The sequence below is a fragment of the Scomber japonicus genome, chromosome 20 (genome assembly GCF_027409825.1).
Source record: "Scomber japonicus isolate fScoJap1 chromosome 20, fScoJap1.pri, whole genome shotgun sequence".
NCBI classification, from domain to species: Eukaryota; Metazoa; Chordata; class Actinopteri; order Scombriformes; family Scombridae; genus Scomber; species Scomber japonicus.
The window spans coordinates 26888738-26903644 of NC_070597.1; the positions used below are offsets into that span (position 1 = coordinate 26888738).

A 14907-nucleotide genomic window follows, 5' to 3' on the forward strand; every position below is an offset into this window, starting at 1 on the left:
ATTCATTGTCTGTGTTTACTATCAGTATTTATATTTACATATGTTGAAGAGATAATATCTTTTTTTCTTTATTCCTACCAGCTATAAACTGGTGTAATCATGTGCATTTCACTGTTTGTGACCAATAAAGAGCACAGAACTTTGGACATTTGAACTTCATGAGCATCAAATTCCCTCTTTAAGTTTCCTTGTTGAGCTGTGGTGGAAGTATAGTAACAAAAATCTGCAAAAAACACTGTAACGTTGAAACATAGAAGATGAAGATTTGACTCGTTTGGATGACTGAAGCTTCATATTAGCTTCACATCAGCTTTGAAATACATGTTTACACAGAAGAAGGACTGTGGATTCAATCCTACATCACTTCCATTGTAAGTTTATTATGAAGAGATCTTCTAATGGCCCCTAATGCTTAATTGCCTTTAATTGTCATTTGTCAGTCCCTTTGGATAAAAGTGCTAGCCAAATGACAAAAGGTACAATTTGTGTACAAATATAAACCCACATTCATATAAAATCACATTTAGAAAAGCTATACAGTGTAAAGCTACATGGGATGAAGGGATAAGGGTGATTTAGGTTTAGGAACAGGCAACCAACAAATGAAAAGATAAAACTTGAATTCATTATAAGATTACAACACTTTCTCACCTGTTTGCTTTGCTCCGTTTGCACAAACTATAGGAAGTGGTTGTTATGAACACCAGTACCAGAAAGCCGATCACTGCTGATAAGCCAATAACAGCTTGTAACTCAGTACTCATTTCTGTACCTGCAGACAGACAAACATGTTAGAAACTGTTAACTATATGGAAGTAACATGGACACCCATAGAAAGACAGACTGTCAGTAGAGAGGATAGGACCCACAGAATTATTTCAGGGTGAAAAAACATCTTCCAAACTGTATACAGACAACATTTTTACTCTCTGATAAGAAAAGACATTACTTGATAATGTCATATATCATGTAAAATGAGTTCATCACAGTCAGTTTATTGGCTATCATTCTGCTAGATTGGGATCTCTTATCTAGACATACAGTTTCTCTAGTGTTGATTATCTTGTGTTGTTCAGTATATGGCCACACTATCTGCTTTCTCAGGCAAAGAGTGAAGACATAATGTGATTTTCTGGTAGGTCAATACAAAGTTCATCCAAGTTCATCATCTGTTCCTCACTTTACTTCACTTAAAATCAATATGTGTCATATTTTTATGTGATCATAGTGTCTGTAAAATGATGTTTATGAGACACATTTCTTATGCAGAAAAATGAGACAATATTACAAGTTGCTGCACTCTATGTGTTGTTTTTAACCTCTAATTGAGTGAGGAGGTAGGAGCTACTTGGTATTTGGCTGGGTCCAGAAGTAAAAATCCTATTCATTTTTCCCATAGACATTAGGTGATTGATATACATGCAGCACCTCTACACCTCTGCAGTTCTGCAGTCTGGTTACAAAAACCACATTACACCCTGAGGATTTTTATTGGTCTAACATCAACAGAGTGCTACAGAAGCTTCAGTTCAGTACAAGGTATTACAGCTCAAAATGTCCTCTAGCAAACTTCGGAGGACCATAAAAGGTTAGGCTTCTGCTCATTCCTATTGGTGAGTAAATAAACCAACCAAATTACTTACTGCCATTGTCTCCTCCTGTGTTTTTCTTGGGGGCCAGCATGTGTTTGGTCACGTCCAAGTTTCCGTCATTGATCTCTGGAATAATCCCCAGTATATGACACATCAGTGGATACACATTAACCGTTTCGAAGGGCCCAACTAGCAGGTTTTTCTGGAAATCTGGCCCCACTGCTCTGAAGAAAGGCTTCATGTCCATCACTTCATTGTCAAAGCCATGCTCTCCTTTGTGGAACTGGAAAGTGTAAAACTACAGAGAAAAAAAACAAGCAGATTATTTGTTTGGATATTTTAGACAGTCTTTCCATCTGAACTGTCTATCGCTTTTTGAACCAATACATTGAAATGAGCCACAGGTATAGTATAATATTGTATCATGATTATCATCCTGTGTTTCACTGCAGATTTAGATGTAGAGATATTCCACCCAAAAAAATATTTTGAAGAATCCTAAAAAATGGAAAACTGGACACCATGCTAATTGTACTGTATTGTACTATTGTACTATAGACATACTGGGGACAGAGACACAAATGTAGTTCCTCATTATACCTACTGTACTCAAAATAAATTTAGACTGTGCTGTCTCTCACCCCATTGATAAGATATCCAGGGTCAGCAAAGAGGATGATGGGGAGGAGTCGAGGGTGTTTACTGTAGTGCAGTCTAGCTGGCATCTCCTCCTTTTTATACACGTGAAGGTGTGGATGGCCTCCTTTCAGAGCCTGGTAGACCTTCTCCAACATCCCTTCTTTAGGAAGCAGCATCCCAGAAGGACCATAATCTACCAGATGAAACTTAATATCTTTGAAGCTGAAGCCAGGGATCTTAGAGAGGATGATCTCATTAACTTGTTCACCTCGTAGGACTGTACTCATCCCATGGTCAGCAGTCATGATAATGTTGAGCCGTTCAGTAAGGCCATGGTGTTCGATCCTGTCCCTAATGTAGCCTACAGTCCGATCCACTTGCTTGACCATCTCCCGGCGTTCTGGGGAATCTGGTCCATATTTGTGTCCGGTCGTATCTGGTTCTCCAAAATACAAGGAGACAAAGTCCAGGTCCTGTTGGTCGAACCATTCCCCAATCACCTTGTCGATGTTCAGTCTCCAATCTGTCTCGTTAGCATGGTCATAGAAAGCAGGTTCTACTTGCCTCACTTTCACAGTCTCTCCTTGGTAGGTGGCTGCTGTGCCAGGGAAATGCAAAGACCCTGCTTTGAGACCCTGGAACAAAATGTAAACATTAGTTAAATACTGGAAATGTCAGAAAACAGGCAGACATAAACCAGCTCGAGAGAGTACCTGTCTCTGTGCTGTTATCCAGATGGGCAAGCTTCCATTGTCCCAGTAGGAGTCAACAAACTGAGATGCATAGTACTGCTTCTTCTCCTGAGTGGTGGTGTTAAACCACATGTTGTGGATTACTCCATGATTCTCTATGTAACGCCCTAAGGAAGAGGGGAAATATAGATGAAAAATATGAAAAACACACACTTAAAAGGTCCTCAGAAGAGATTGCACATTAAGATAAAATGGATTACATAACAGTATATCAGATGATTTACTACTGTTATATTAGTAAATAAGCATATTGTATTGACTATAATGAACTATAATCACTTTGGCCGTTGCCTGACCAATGTCATCATCAGGTCAAAATTTTCATTCATTTTTGCTTACTATTAAATATCTGCAAAATGAATGCCATTCCCATCAGCCTTTGCTGTATTGTGTGTAAACATTACATCTGCTTAACCCCTGCGTAACATAGAATAGAATAGAAGGGAAATATAAACACAAACATGTCCAACACAAACAACAATGAGATACAAACATCACATTAACAAATCTCTCTATTGTACAACATCCATGCATTCATACCCACTAACTTGCACTTTTTTCAAAATACCAATACTAACCACAAACTCCTTCATTTTTTTATTTAGAAAACAGTCTCTGACTAACTTTTTTACATACAAAATCAACATTTCCTGTGAAACTCAGTTAGTCATCTATGTGTGTTCCCAGATGCACACAATAGTTGACCGTTTTCACAGTTTGGTCCCACAGCATCAGTGATGATAATGGGTCTACTTGGTTTATTATTACCATCTTAACATTGTCATTTTGACCATGCTTGCATCCAATCTCCAATTACTCTTCAATCTGGAGTAGTAGTTTTTTGAAAATGTTCTTTCAAAATGTTGTCATAGCTATGAAACATTGCTGTTTACATGGGATGTTTATCACAGATTGGTTTTATAATTAGGCAAATTATCACATGCATAATGTTCAGAAATAAACAGTATTAAGGTATAAAATGTTATATTATATTACTAAATATTACTAAATGTGTTGCTTTAATTATGGCAAATTAAACCAATCAACATATTTAATAGTCTGCTTATGAATTAAAATATTTGATACTGGATACTAGAATGTATTCTTGCACAATGGCTTGGAAAAGTATTGTTTACATAAAATCTTATGTTTACAGTTAAAAGTGGGCATCTTTTTTATTTAGTTCCATCTTTTTAATGGTTCTTTGTTGTCTTTACACCTCACTTGCTTAGGTTCACTTTCCAAATTGTGTCAATCACTGTGACCTCTTTTTTCTTGACTTTTCTGTCATTAATTTTTGCACTTTATCAACAGGAAAGTAAAGCAACTTTGTTGACACAACTCAAACTTTAATATGAAGAATACGTTTGGGAATTACATAAACATACCCGTACATTTAAATGAAATAGTCAGCTAGGTAAATAGATGTTTGTGAACATACCTGAGAGTAGGGTGAAGTGCGTTGGACTAGTGATGGTAAGGAAGGGTGGTGTGACGTACTCTGCCTTCACTCCATCCTGGGCCATTTGATCCAGATTAGGGGTGTCCACATCTCGGTCATAGTCCCAGCGGAAGCCATCAAAGGAGATGAGAAGCACCTTGTTCCTGGTAGACCCACTGGAAACTGACTGCAGCCCAGAAACAGAGTCCAGTGGTGCAGCAGCACAGGGAGAGCTGACAATGAGGTCGAGGACAGCAAAGCACAGCAACAGCATGACTGAAGATTTGGAGCTGCAGGCTGTACTTAAAAGTCCTTTATGTGCACAAAGTAGAGATTGCAATGCCTCTTAGTGCCTGAATGGTGATCCACAGTTTACCTGCTTCCCTGGCAATATTGCAATTAACTGTTTCAGTAATAGAATCTATATGAATCCTTTTCTTTTACCTGAGTACTGCACTACACCTGACATGAAGCAAGTCCGACAAAAGAAGAGGCTGATAACACCAGCCTTTATCTGTACTCACACCCATCTGTACTCCTACCGCATTATCTTATCAACTTGCAAGGAAATGAATTTATTTCTCTGTCTTGAAGGTTCATTACTCTCGGGCATGGCAGAGGGCCAGTACAATGCATCAAGTTCACAAACTGCCAACCTCTTGATGGTTTCTCTTCCTGGCTCATCTGCAATATAAAGAGTGTAATACCATGGTCAGATTAGCCTGTTTGGGGTTCATAGGGGGGAAAAATTATGGGAAAAAATGGGATTACACCCATATGAGCACAATATTATCTGGAAGGATAGAAATTTGATAAGATTGCCACTCTAACCCAGGTTCCACAGGGTTACATTATCATACTGTACCCTGCTGACACTGCACTTTAGTAGAGCAAAATCACAAACACATTTGTCAATAAACCACACAACCAAAAAGGGGTTGTGGGATTTGTGAGAAAATATTAACAGGAGTGGTCAAATTGAAGTGGCAGAGGCCAAGATATCCTGAGTTTTAGTCTCTGGTATGGTTTACAAATAAACAAAAACTTGCTCCTACATACTGCCTGGTAAACAGCCATGTTTTTCAAACGACACACCCTTAGTTTCTGTTAAAATCTCCAAGCCCAAGCTGAGATACCCTTGATGACATCTTTCGGTTTATTTTCTAAGACATTTTCTAAAATACCTTAGATAGTATTGAATATTAATATTAATATAGTATTTAATATAGTATTGATCAAGTTATATAATCATATGAATTAGTCAGTATCAGCAATGCCATCTGATTATCTGGATTAATCAGATGGCATTGCTGTAAGGCCAGCATGACAGAAGTAACGCTTCATTTTTTGGCAGCACGCTCAAGTCATGGATGTATTAGAGCTTGAGTAACACTTCCAAGAATCAAGGCCATCAGTAATGGCCTTGATTCTTGGAAGTGAAAGCGGTCAGGGTCAGGGCAAATGAGCTAAACCTTAGATGAAACTCGGGGTATTATGGGTATAAAAGTAGACAGGTAGATTGTTAGTTTTTTTACTTTTCTGCGGAGCAGCCCTGGTTTACTTGTGTTATGTGCAGTAAATCATTTATTGCATTGAACTCTGCCTGACTCAGTGTCTTTTTGACTCTTGAAGTTCTTTTGTTTTAATTGAAAATACATGTTGAGAAGAAAGGTTTCAACTGGCCAAGCTGAATGTTTTTTTCTGCAACAACCTTCCAAAACAGTAGAGTTTTCACAATCTGTGTAGTATTCCCTGTGTATGTGTAAGCTGTGTAGTATTCCCTGTGTATGTGTAAGCTGATTTTTATGTGTGAAATCAGTGCTCCTTTAAAATGCACAGCACCTTGAAATTGTTTTCAGGGTTATTCCAACACTTTACATGACAGATAAAGTAAAACAAAAAAAAGAAGGCTTATGTGTAAATACTTTCTGTACATTTAAATAGAATTTAAGTCACCAAGATGAGTCCTCATAGGCTTTACGTGGCTTTACTTGCCCTTCTGAATAACTGTGACAGTGGTGGGTCAGATCTTGGCTATGGTGGAGGAACCGCTTATTTATCACGACAATGTTATTAAACTGAAATCTTTGGTTTTGATTGACCAGAAAGCTATGTGATGTATGACAATCAGTTTGTTGAACAATGAGACCTCCCTTACCTTACCTGTTGCCACACAGAGACTTCATCAGAATTCCTCTTCTACAACATCCCATAATAAGCCATACCTCTCACCCAAGACCTGTGAAAAAGCCTTATGATGATACCGAACCAAAAAAAACAAACAAAAAATAAAAATAAAACAAATCACCCACCAGGGCAACAAATTGGAAGTGAAACAAGTAAGCCAAAACTAAATCAAATTTACAATACTTTCAATGGACCAGCAGGTGGCGACATCACTCCATCAAGCAGTGTTGAGGGACAGTGTCAGTGGCATGATTTTCTTTGTCAATCCCTTAAAACCTCCAACCACTAAACTTATTGACATTATCAGTGAATTTTGGTTAAATAATTTTAAACTGTTACACACACATTCCAGTGTGTTTAATAGACCTACATATCCTTGCTTATTTTCATCATTATTGCCATCATCATGCCTGCACTTGTATCATGGCATCTGATCACACTGGAAGGATCAAATCAGCTTAAAGGCTTCATACATTACTAAGGCTCAATAGATATGATCAATCAAAATGCACCATGTCAGCTTTTTAATAAAGGATGATACAGCCTCGTACATCAGTTCAACTCTAACTTGTAGAGCAGCATCTCATCTTAATACGTGTCTAAGATGTAAACACCTGAGGGAGTCTTAATTCATCTAAGGAAATGTATCTCAGTGGTTACAATACTGATCTTCCAAAGCTGTCCATCACATAACCTGAAAGAAGAAGCATTAGATTTCTCCCCTGCCTTGGCCCTGAGGCGAGCTGGGTTCAAGGCTGATGTCTTATCTATGAGAAGACATCACAGGTGGTGTTCGTGGGACAGGAAACAATCCCATCCATATGCATGAAATGTGATTTGATTCCAGTTTGTTGTGAGCGCCTGTTGAAAAATATGTTGGCGAGCATAGAAGACTTACCAAGTATTGGTAGAAATCAGTAGAGATGAGTAATGGCCAGTGACCTGAAAAAAAGCTCTTAACCTTGTTATATAACTTTATTGACTTCAGTTCCATCTTTGACACCATCAACCACACCATTCTCCTCTCACGACTCAAAAATGATATTGCCATTTCTGGTGCAGCTTTCACCTCAGATAACATCAGCTGAGCTCTTTACTCTACAACAGACATAATTTCATAATCAAAAACATCTGTAAATCCACCACAGTCTTTGCCTCTGATGGTATTCCCTAGGATTCTGTGCTTGGCCCCCTCCTTTTCACCCTGTACATATCCCCTCTCTGTCAGATCTTCCGTTGCCTCAACATTTGTTCTGACCTGTATGCTGATGACAGATCCTCAAAGACACTCTCTGCCAGACTGACAGACTCATCACCTGCTGAACCAAGGACCTCAATAACCTTCAGACAAACATCTCTCCAGTTCTCTATGACCGTCAAATTCAGCTAGACACTAACTTAGCTCCTCTCTACCTCTCTAATGTCCTCATACAGTCCACCACTTCATGTTGCCTTCAGTCAAATGATGCCAGACTCTTACAAATCCCCAGGATCTCTAAGGAACTCTCTACAATCCCACAGTAAAGAAGGCCCCACGCTCTCAAATTCAAATCCTCACCTGTTCAAACCTGTTCTCTCTACTGATCTACTGAAGTCCGTGAGGCTAAAGGAGTATCTGGTGTTAACTTCTGGAAAGAGAAAGAAAAAGGGTTTTTACAGCTAAAAAAAAATTATATAGGGTTTCCATCACATATTTCAAGACTATACAAAACATACAAAGTCTACCAACATCTGTAAATCAGTTTATAAGGATACATCTACTGTCACATTTTATAGTGTTTATTTGAGAGGCAGTATTTCTAAGGTATCTACAGTACCAACCCTCCATCCATTGTCTCTGTAGCAACATTACTTTTTTCCCACTGTTATATCCCTGGCTTCTGTCGCCCTCCGTTGCTTATCAACTGTAATAACCACTCAAACACTTCATAGCAGCATGTGCTATTCATGTGGTATTTCTATTCACATGCTCACACAGTGGGCGTTCGGCATACATTCCACATGTTCTGAGATTCTAATTACAAGTTGAATGAGAGGAAGAACCAGAGAGATAACGAAGCGACATCCTTCCGTGTGTCGACCATCTGTAACCCCTGGTAGCCTTTAGCAGTTTAATGTCTCAGTGTTTTACTGCCGACACATATGCTTCTAGCACTTCTCCTGCTTTGTAAGCCATGAGCAGTTTAATTACCTGCAATTAAGATCCAGCTTGTTAGATGAGGAGGAGGAGGAGGAGAATGCCAAGCAGATAGAAAAAGCAAAGTGAGGAAGGACTTGCCAGCTGCTCATGGTTCTGCAGTTACACTGTTATTGCTTGGAAATATATGTGTTTATTTGTGGGTATTAAGTGCATAAATCCATCCTTCATCTTTTCTTAAAGGCAGCTTCAGTATTAGTATCCATCCTCCATATGCCCTTCTGCATGTACATACACGGATGGGTTTAGGTTTGCATTGCAGAGTAGTGTGTTTGCATGTCTGTAAACATGGGATTGTGTGAGACAGGAGAGAGAGAAGTGTGTGTGTGTGTATGTGTGTGTGTGTGTGTGTGTGTGTGTGTGTGTGTGTGTGTATGTTTGAGGATGTAAATCATGCTCTGTGGGTGTAAATCCGTTTACACGTCATGTTGTGCGGACTCGCCTCCCTTGTGGGGACAAAAAGCAAGTACCCTTAATATAAATAATTCATTTTAGGGTAAAGACTTGGTTTAAAGTTGAGGTTAGTTTGGGGTTAGATTTAGGCTAATAATTGTTATGATTAAGGTTAGGATAAGCCTTAAGGAAATGAATGTAAGTCAATGTAATGTCCTCTGAAGTGATGGAAACTCAGCTCTGTGTGTGTGTGTGAGTGTGTGTGTGTCCTAGTCTGGGCGGCAGTGACAGTGATGTATGGGTAATTTAAATAGTCGTTCTTTTCCACAGAGCAGTCTGCAGTCAGGCCAGCCAACCGCAGCCCATTCCCCTACAGCACTGAGAAAACTCATCTACATCCACTCCAACACACACACACACACACACACACACACACACACACACACACACACACACACACACACACACACACACACACACACACACACACACATTCCACTGTATAAACAAATACATATTCTCAAATCTCTCTTACAAACCAGATTTGTATGACTGGATTGGACAAACTGTATATTGGTCTGTCTACCAACTAACTGCTTTCTTTAAATGTGAACTTGTGTGTTGCCATGTGACCTCAGTGCCTCTACCATGGACAGCAAGTGCCAGAGGTCAGCAGTGTTGTCCTGGAAACCACTTTGCTCTTTGCTCTGTACTTGAGCCTCCAGCACTTCAGCCCATTAGTAAGGATGGGAAAGTGTGTGTGTGTGAGTGTGTGTACATGATGCCATATGATTCTAAGGGACTGCTTTAGACATACCAGGCTCCCTCACACACATATAGATATCTAGTCACCCCATATATTGACTCAAACAGTTCTTTAATTAGTAGTGTGAAACCCATTCATTTTCTGTTGTAACCAAAAAACAGACAAAACAAAACAAAAAAATGTACATATGGGCACATGAGGATTGTTTTAAGATAGTCTTGAAAAGTGTGAGCCAATGCATTAATATGTTGGCGCAATCATGAAGCATATTTTTTAACACTATATGAATTGGTCTTTAATTTACATGAATCACATTTTTATAAGACTAAGCTATATTTTTATTTCTATTTCAAAGAACTGGTAGGCATAAACAGGCTGGTGCTGGTAGGCTACTGGCCTGGATCACTTGTTAAGACACTCAAAAATGATTCCTGTGGATTGTGGTCACTTCTTGAAATAGCAAATTAAACACAACTGATTTTGGCAAAGTACCAAATGTAAAAGAGTTTGTATTTGTATTACATTTTAAAATATTTTTTTCTTTATTAGTACAAATAACTAGTTTAAACCAAGCCCCTTTTTGTCACATTTGAATATACTTTTAGTCTGGGTCTGCTTTTTCCTGGTGTGAGCTAGGTCCATCAAGTCTGTGAGTCAGGCCTTATCGGCCAACGTCAGTATTAGACCTCAGTAATGCTCTTGTGGCTTAATGGGAGCAAATCCCTGAAGCCAGGTTCCACATTCTAGTGGAAAGTCTGAATCCACAGTGGAGACCATTAAAGCAGCAGATGAATCCCCATTAGTATTAGTTTAGAATGACATGTTCAATGATCACATATTGCTGGAATGTGCAAATGTCCTCATGCTTTATTCTGAAGTTTTGTATGTAGTATAGCTGACCATGACCTTGATACCTAGTGGGATGCTCCTCAGGCACATTGTTCAGCATGTGTGGATTCAGCAATAACCATGATGATTCACTGACAGTCTGCCAAGGTTTCCTCTCTGGGCCTGTCACCCCACTGCGTCCACTTGACATTATTAGGCAAAGCAAGGCAAGTTCATATGAATAGCACCTTTCCAACAACAAGGTAATAGGCTACAAAGTGCTTTAAGGAAGACACAAAAAGGCATCAAAGTACCAATATGCAACATTTCCACATTAAAATGTCTAAAAATAACTAGACTTAGGTCATGTATTCTATTAAGATGTGTACTTACATTATCCCAAATGTTTCCAACAATGTTCAAAACCCAAAGAAGTCTGTAATTTTAATCAAGGTAATGGTCCATTTCATTTAGCTGCCTGTCAGTTGTATCCTATTCGCACATGCGTCAGCGCTGTGGTTGCTCACCAGAAGCTAACGTTAATTGACTTTATGTCCAGTTTTTAGCCACATTTTTATGATATACTTTTTAGATCTTGGTTGGGATCATCATCCAACATTTGATCTTAAGTTATCAGAGAAACAAGTTGAGCAGATGTTGGCGGCAGCTCAGCTTGCAGCCCCTCTGAACATCCGGTGTCCAGCATGGGAGAAACAGTGATTTTTAACCAGTTATTTTTTAATTGCTTTATTCAGTGTTTTTGCTGGTTTTAAACACTGGGTCCAGTTGTTTTAAAGAGGAAGAGATATCTGTGGATAATTTGTCTTCTGGTAAAAACCTCCCGAAAAACACTGAAAGAAGCCTAATTGGGAGAAGCTGACTGCACTGAGTGGTAGTTGTTTAACAATGAAGACAACAACTCCCATGATCCCACACTACTTCACAATGTCATCAAACTTGGTCTTTGCTAGGGGTTTTGAGAGACCCTTAGTAACAGAAAATTACATATTGTGACAATGATATAATTGGTAAGACCAATTATATCAGTGCAGTGCAGGCTTTAAAGGAATAGTCACAATTTCATTCTATTGAAAGGCAGCAGCAAAGACAAACCTTTCAGTCTGAATTCAGAAGAACTAACTTCTTTTTTTCTGGGAGTTTGTTCCAGATATGTGATAAAAACGAATGCTGCCTCTCCAGGCTTAGTTTTGACTCTTGTCACTGTAAGCAAACCTGTACCGGATCACCTGAGAGGACTGGACACAGTAGTGGCAGATCAGAAGTTTTGGCCCTACAGTCCTGGTGTTTGACCTCTACAGAGACAACAATCACTTGGCAAAATCAAAATCAGGACATGCACAAATTGACCTGTACAGCATTGCATATCCAGCATACAGTAATTCCCTGGGCCACGGTTCTATACCAGAGGTAGGGACTATATGTTGTATATGAACTACAGCCCAGATAGCCAAACTGGAAAAGTTAATCAAAATGAAAGTCCAAATGCAGGAGTGCAAAGTTCCTCTTCTGAATTGATTGTTTCCTTCTTCTCTATTTCCATCTTTGTGTCCTTTTGTCCGTCTGCCAGTGGCAGTAGAGTGGACACTAAGACAGCAGGGCTTCCCTCCTGTTGGGTCTGTGATGGATGAGGGTTGTGAGTGATCACTCCAAGATGACACACACAACTAATCCTCTCCTCTCTTGTATTCTCACTCACTCACTTTCCTGTTTTCCCCTCCGCTCCTCAATTCCTGTCTCTTTTCTTTTCCATCCCTTTATCTAAGCCTGTCTTTAACCATCTTTTGTTTGATCCTCTCCTTCCTTTCCCTTTCTCTTCATTTTCCCTCTCCTTTCCTGTCCTTGCCTTTTTTTCTCACTTCTTTTCCTTTCTACACCTTTTCCCCCTGTTTTTGCTTTACACTTCTCCCTGTTTACATCCTTTACCTTCCTCTTGCCCGCTGCTCTGCTGTCCAGTGGAGTGACAGAGGGTAAGTCTGGGGGTTAATGCTGTGTGCTCTGTGGTGTCAGCCTTACAACCGTGACAGATCCTGACAACAGTGTTCATGGGAAAAGCAGTATGTTTATGCTAATCTCTCACTGCATCCTTACAACATGTCTGGGAGATGGAGCTGCCCTGGTGCCTAATGGGACACACCAGTGATGTGCGGTGAGGTCAGTGGCTGGGTAGGCAGCACCCCACCCTGATAAACATAAAATGTTGTACCCAATATCAGTGAGCTCAATCAGCTGCTTTAAATATCTGAAATAAAGGGCCATGCTGGCGTAAATTACGCATGTGAGAGTTTGTTTGTCTGGTTTAGTTATTATGAAAGCTTATACCATTGTGAAAGTCACAAAAGCTGAGAATACAATTATAATACAATAAAATCTTGGTGTTATTACAAGGTATAAATTAACAACACAGTGGCATTTGTTGAAATATGAGAAACTTAATTGAAATATATATCAAATAATTATTAATTTGCAAGTAATGACTACAATAACAACAGACCTACATAAATTGAGGGCCAACACCTGCACAATGCATACATTTGTATGATATGAGCAATTAATATAAGTGCAAAACTGACAGAAATAAACAAAAACAAAAAACCACAGACCTATTTCACAAATCAACATTCAGCCAAAGTGACTCAGAAATACTAAAATAACATGAATGGAAACCTTCATTGCAGCTAAAACACTTCCATTAATCTATATCATTGTAAAGTCTACAGCCAAAGACAACATATGGATGCAAATGTGTAACACTAGGTTGAGTGCATTTTTTTAGAAGTTTTAACTGCAATTTGTTGAATGTGTGCAAAGTATCATAAACTTCATAACTTTGAACATTTAAACAATTTTCCCTTCACATCTTTGAGGAAACAAACAGGCCTATTTCAGAATCAACCAAGGTGACTCAAAAATACTAAACATGCATGAATGCCAGCCTTAACTGCAGATAAAACACTTCACTTAAACTACATCATTGTAAGTAATGCAGACTTTACCTAGATTTGTAAATATGTACAATAAATGCCCTTGTGGACTTTGTATAGATTTGTAAAAAATAAAAGATAAAACAATATATGCTACAGGCTTTGTATAGATTTGTAAAAAATGAAAAAAAACAAAAACAATATATGCTGCAGGCTTTGTATAGATTTGTAAATATTAACAATAAAGGCCCTTGTGGGCTTTGTATAGATTTGTAAAAATGAACAGTATATACAGGCTGAACTATGAAACTGATTGGATTATCAACTAATAGTATTAAAAGAGTGAAATGAAAAACCAGTGTAGATTCATTTGAGATGATTCCTCAGCGTGGCAGGCTCTGCTGGAGTGATCCCGGTTACTGGAGCCCTCACTCCTCATTCCCCCGAAATGCTAGCTCCAGCTTAGCTGAGATATACGTAGCACGTATTAAGTCCTTGAGGATCTCTCGGTTTTCCCGCACCATGACATGACGTTTAAAGTAGCTGTATGTAACAAATATATTCCAAATAATCATAAAATGACCCTAAATATCACCAGACATTAAGAAATCATGTTCATGTCAAACACTGATATCACTGACAGTAGTAGTCCAGCCAGAATATTCACATTTGAAAAGCTCAGTTGCAGCCCTCAAGTAATGTTTAAGTTGTCATTCTGTGTTTTGGCCTGATGCTCCACCCACCACCTAGCTACCAATCACCAAGTCAGTACTGATGCGCCACCCACCACCTAGCTACCAATCACCAAGTCAGTAGCGTTTCAGCATTTCAAAACACTGAATGGAGGACAGAGTTGCTCCGTCAGAGATCGGCTACAAGACTATTTTCTGTTAACTGTGGTGGAGTGAGGTAGAGAGGATGAAGAGGGAGAGAGCAGTGAGTGAGGTAGAGAGGATGAAGAGGGAGAGAGGATGAAGAGGGAGAGAGCAGTGAGTGAGGTAGAGAGGATGAAGAGGGAGGGAGCGGTGAGTGAGGTAGAGAGGATGAAGAGGGAGAGAGCAGTGAGTGAGGTAGAGAGGATGAAGAGGGAGGGAGTGGTGAGTGAGGTTGAGAGGATGAAGAGAGAGAGAGCAGTGAGTGAGGTAGAGAGGATGAAGAGGGAGGGAGCGG

The 14907-nt window shown here is 39.2% G+C and overlaps 1 protein-coding gene across 1 annotated transcript; it reads right to left on the reverse strand.

The window, feature by feature from the left end:
- Nucleotides 1-647: 647 nt before the first annotated feature.
- On the reverse strand, nt 648-4698 carry LOC128381192 (ectonucleotide pyrophosphatase/phosphodiesterase family member 7-like). Its single transcript, XM_053341140.1, has 5 exons — nt 4425-4698; nt 2945-3090; nt 2234-2866; nt 1640-1890; nt 648-759 (listed from the first exon to the last, which is right to left on the reverse strand). Exons 1-5 carry the CDS (start codon nt 4696-4698, stop codon nt 648-650), a joined length of 1416 nt encoding a protein of 471 aa, XP_053197115.1.
- Nucleotides 4699-14907: the final 10209 nt, after the last annotated feature.

Bases quoted from the DNA above. Each gene is read 5' to 3' on its own strand.
- LOC128381192 (XM_053341140.1), bottom strand. From the start codon at position 4,698: ATGCTGTTGCTGTGCTTTGCTGTCCTCGACCTCATTGTCAGCTCTCCC. The intron at 3,091-4,424 runs GTATGTTCACAA...CCTCTTCCTTAG, and splicing joins GCACTTCACCCTACTCTCAG to GGCGTTACATAGAGAATCAT. The intron at 760-1,639 runs GTAATTTGGTTG...TACAGAAATGAG, and splicing joins GGAGGAGACAATGGCAGTAA to TACTGAGTTACAAGCTGTTA.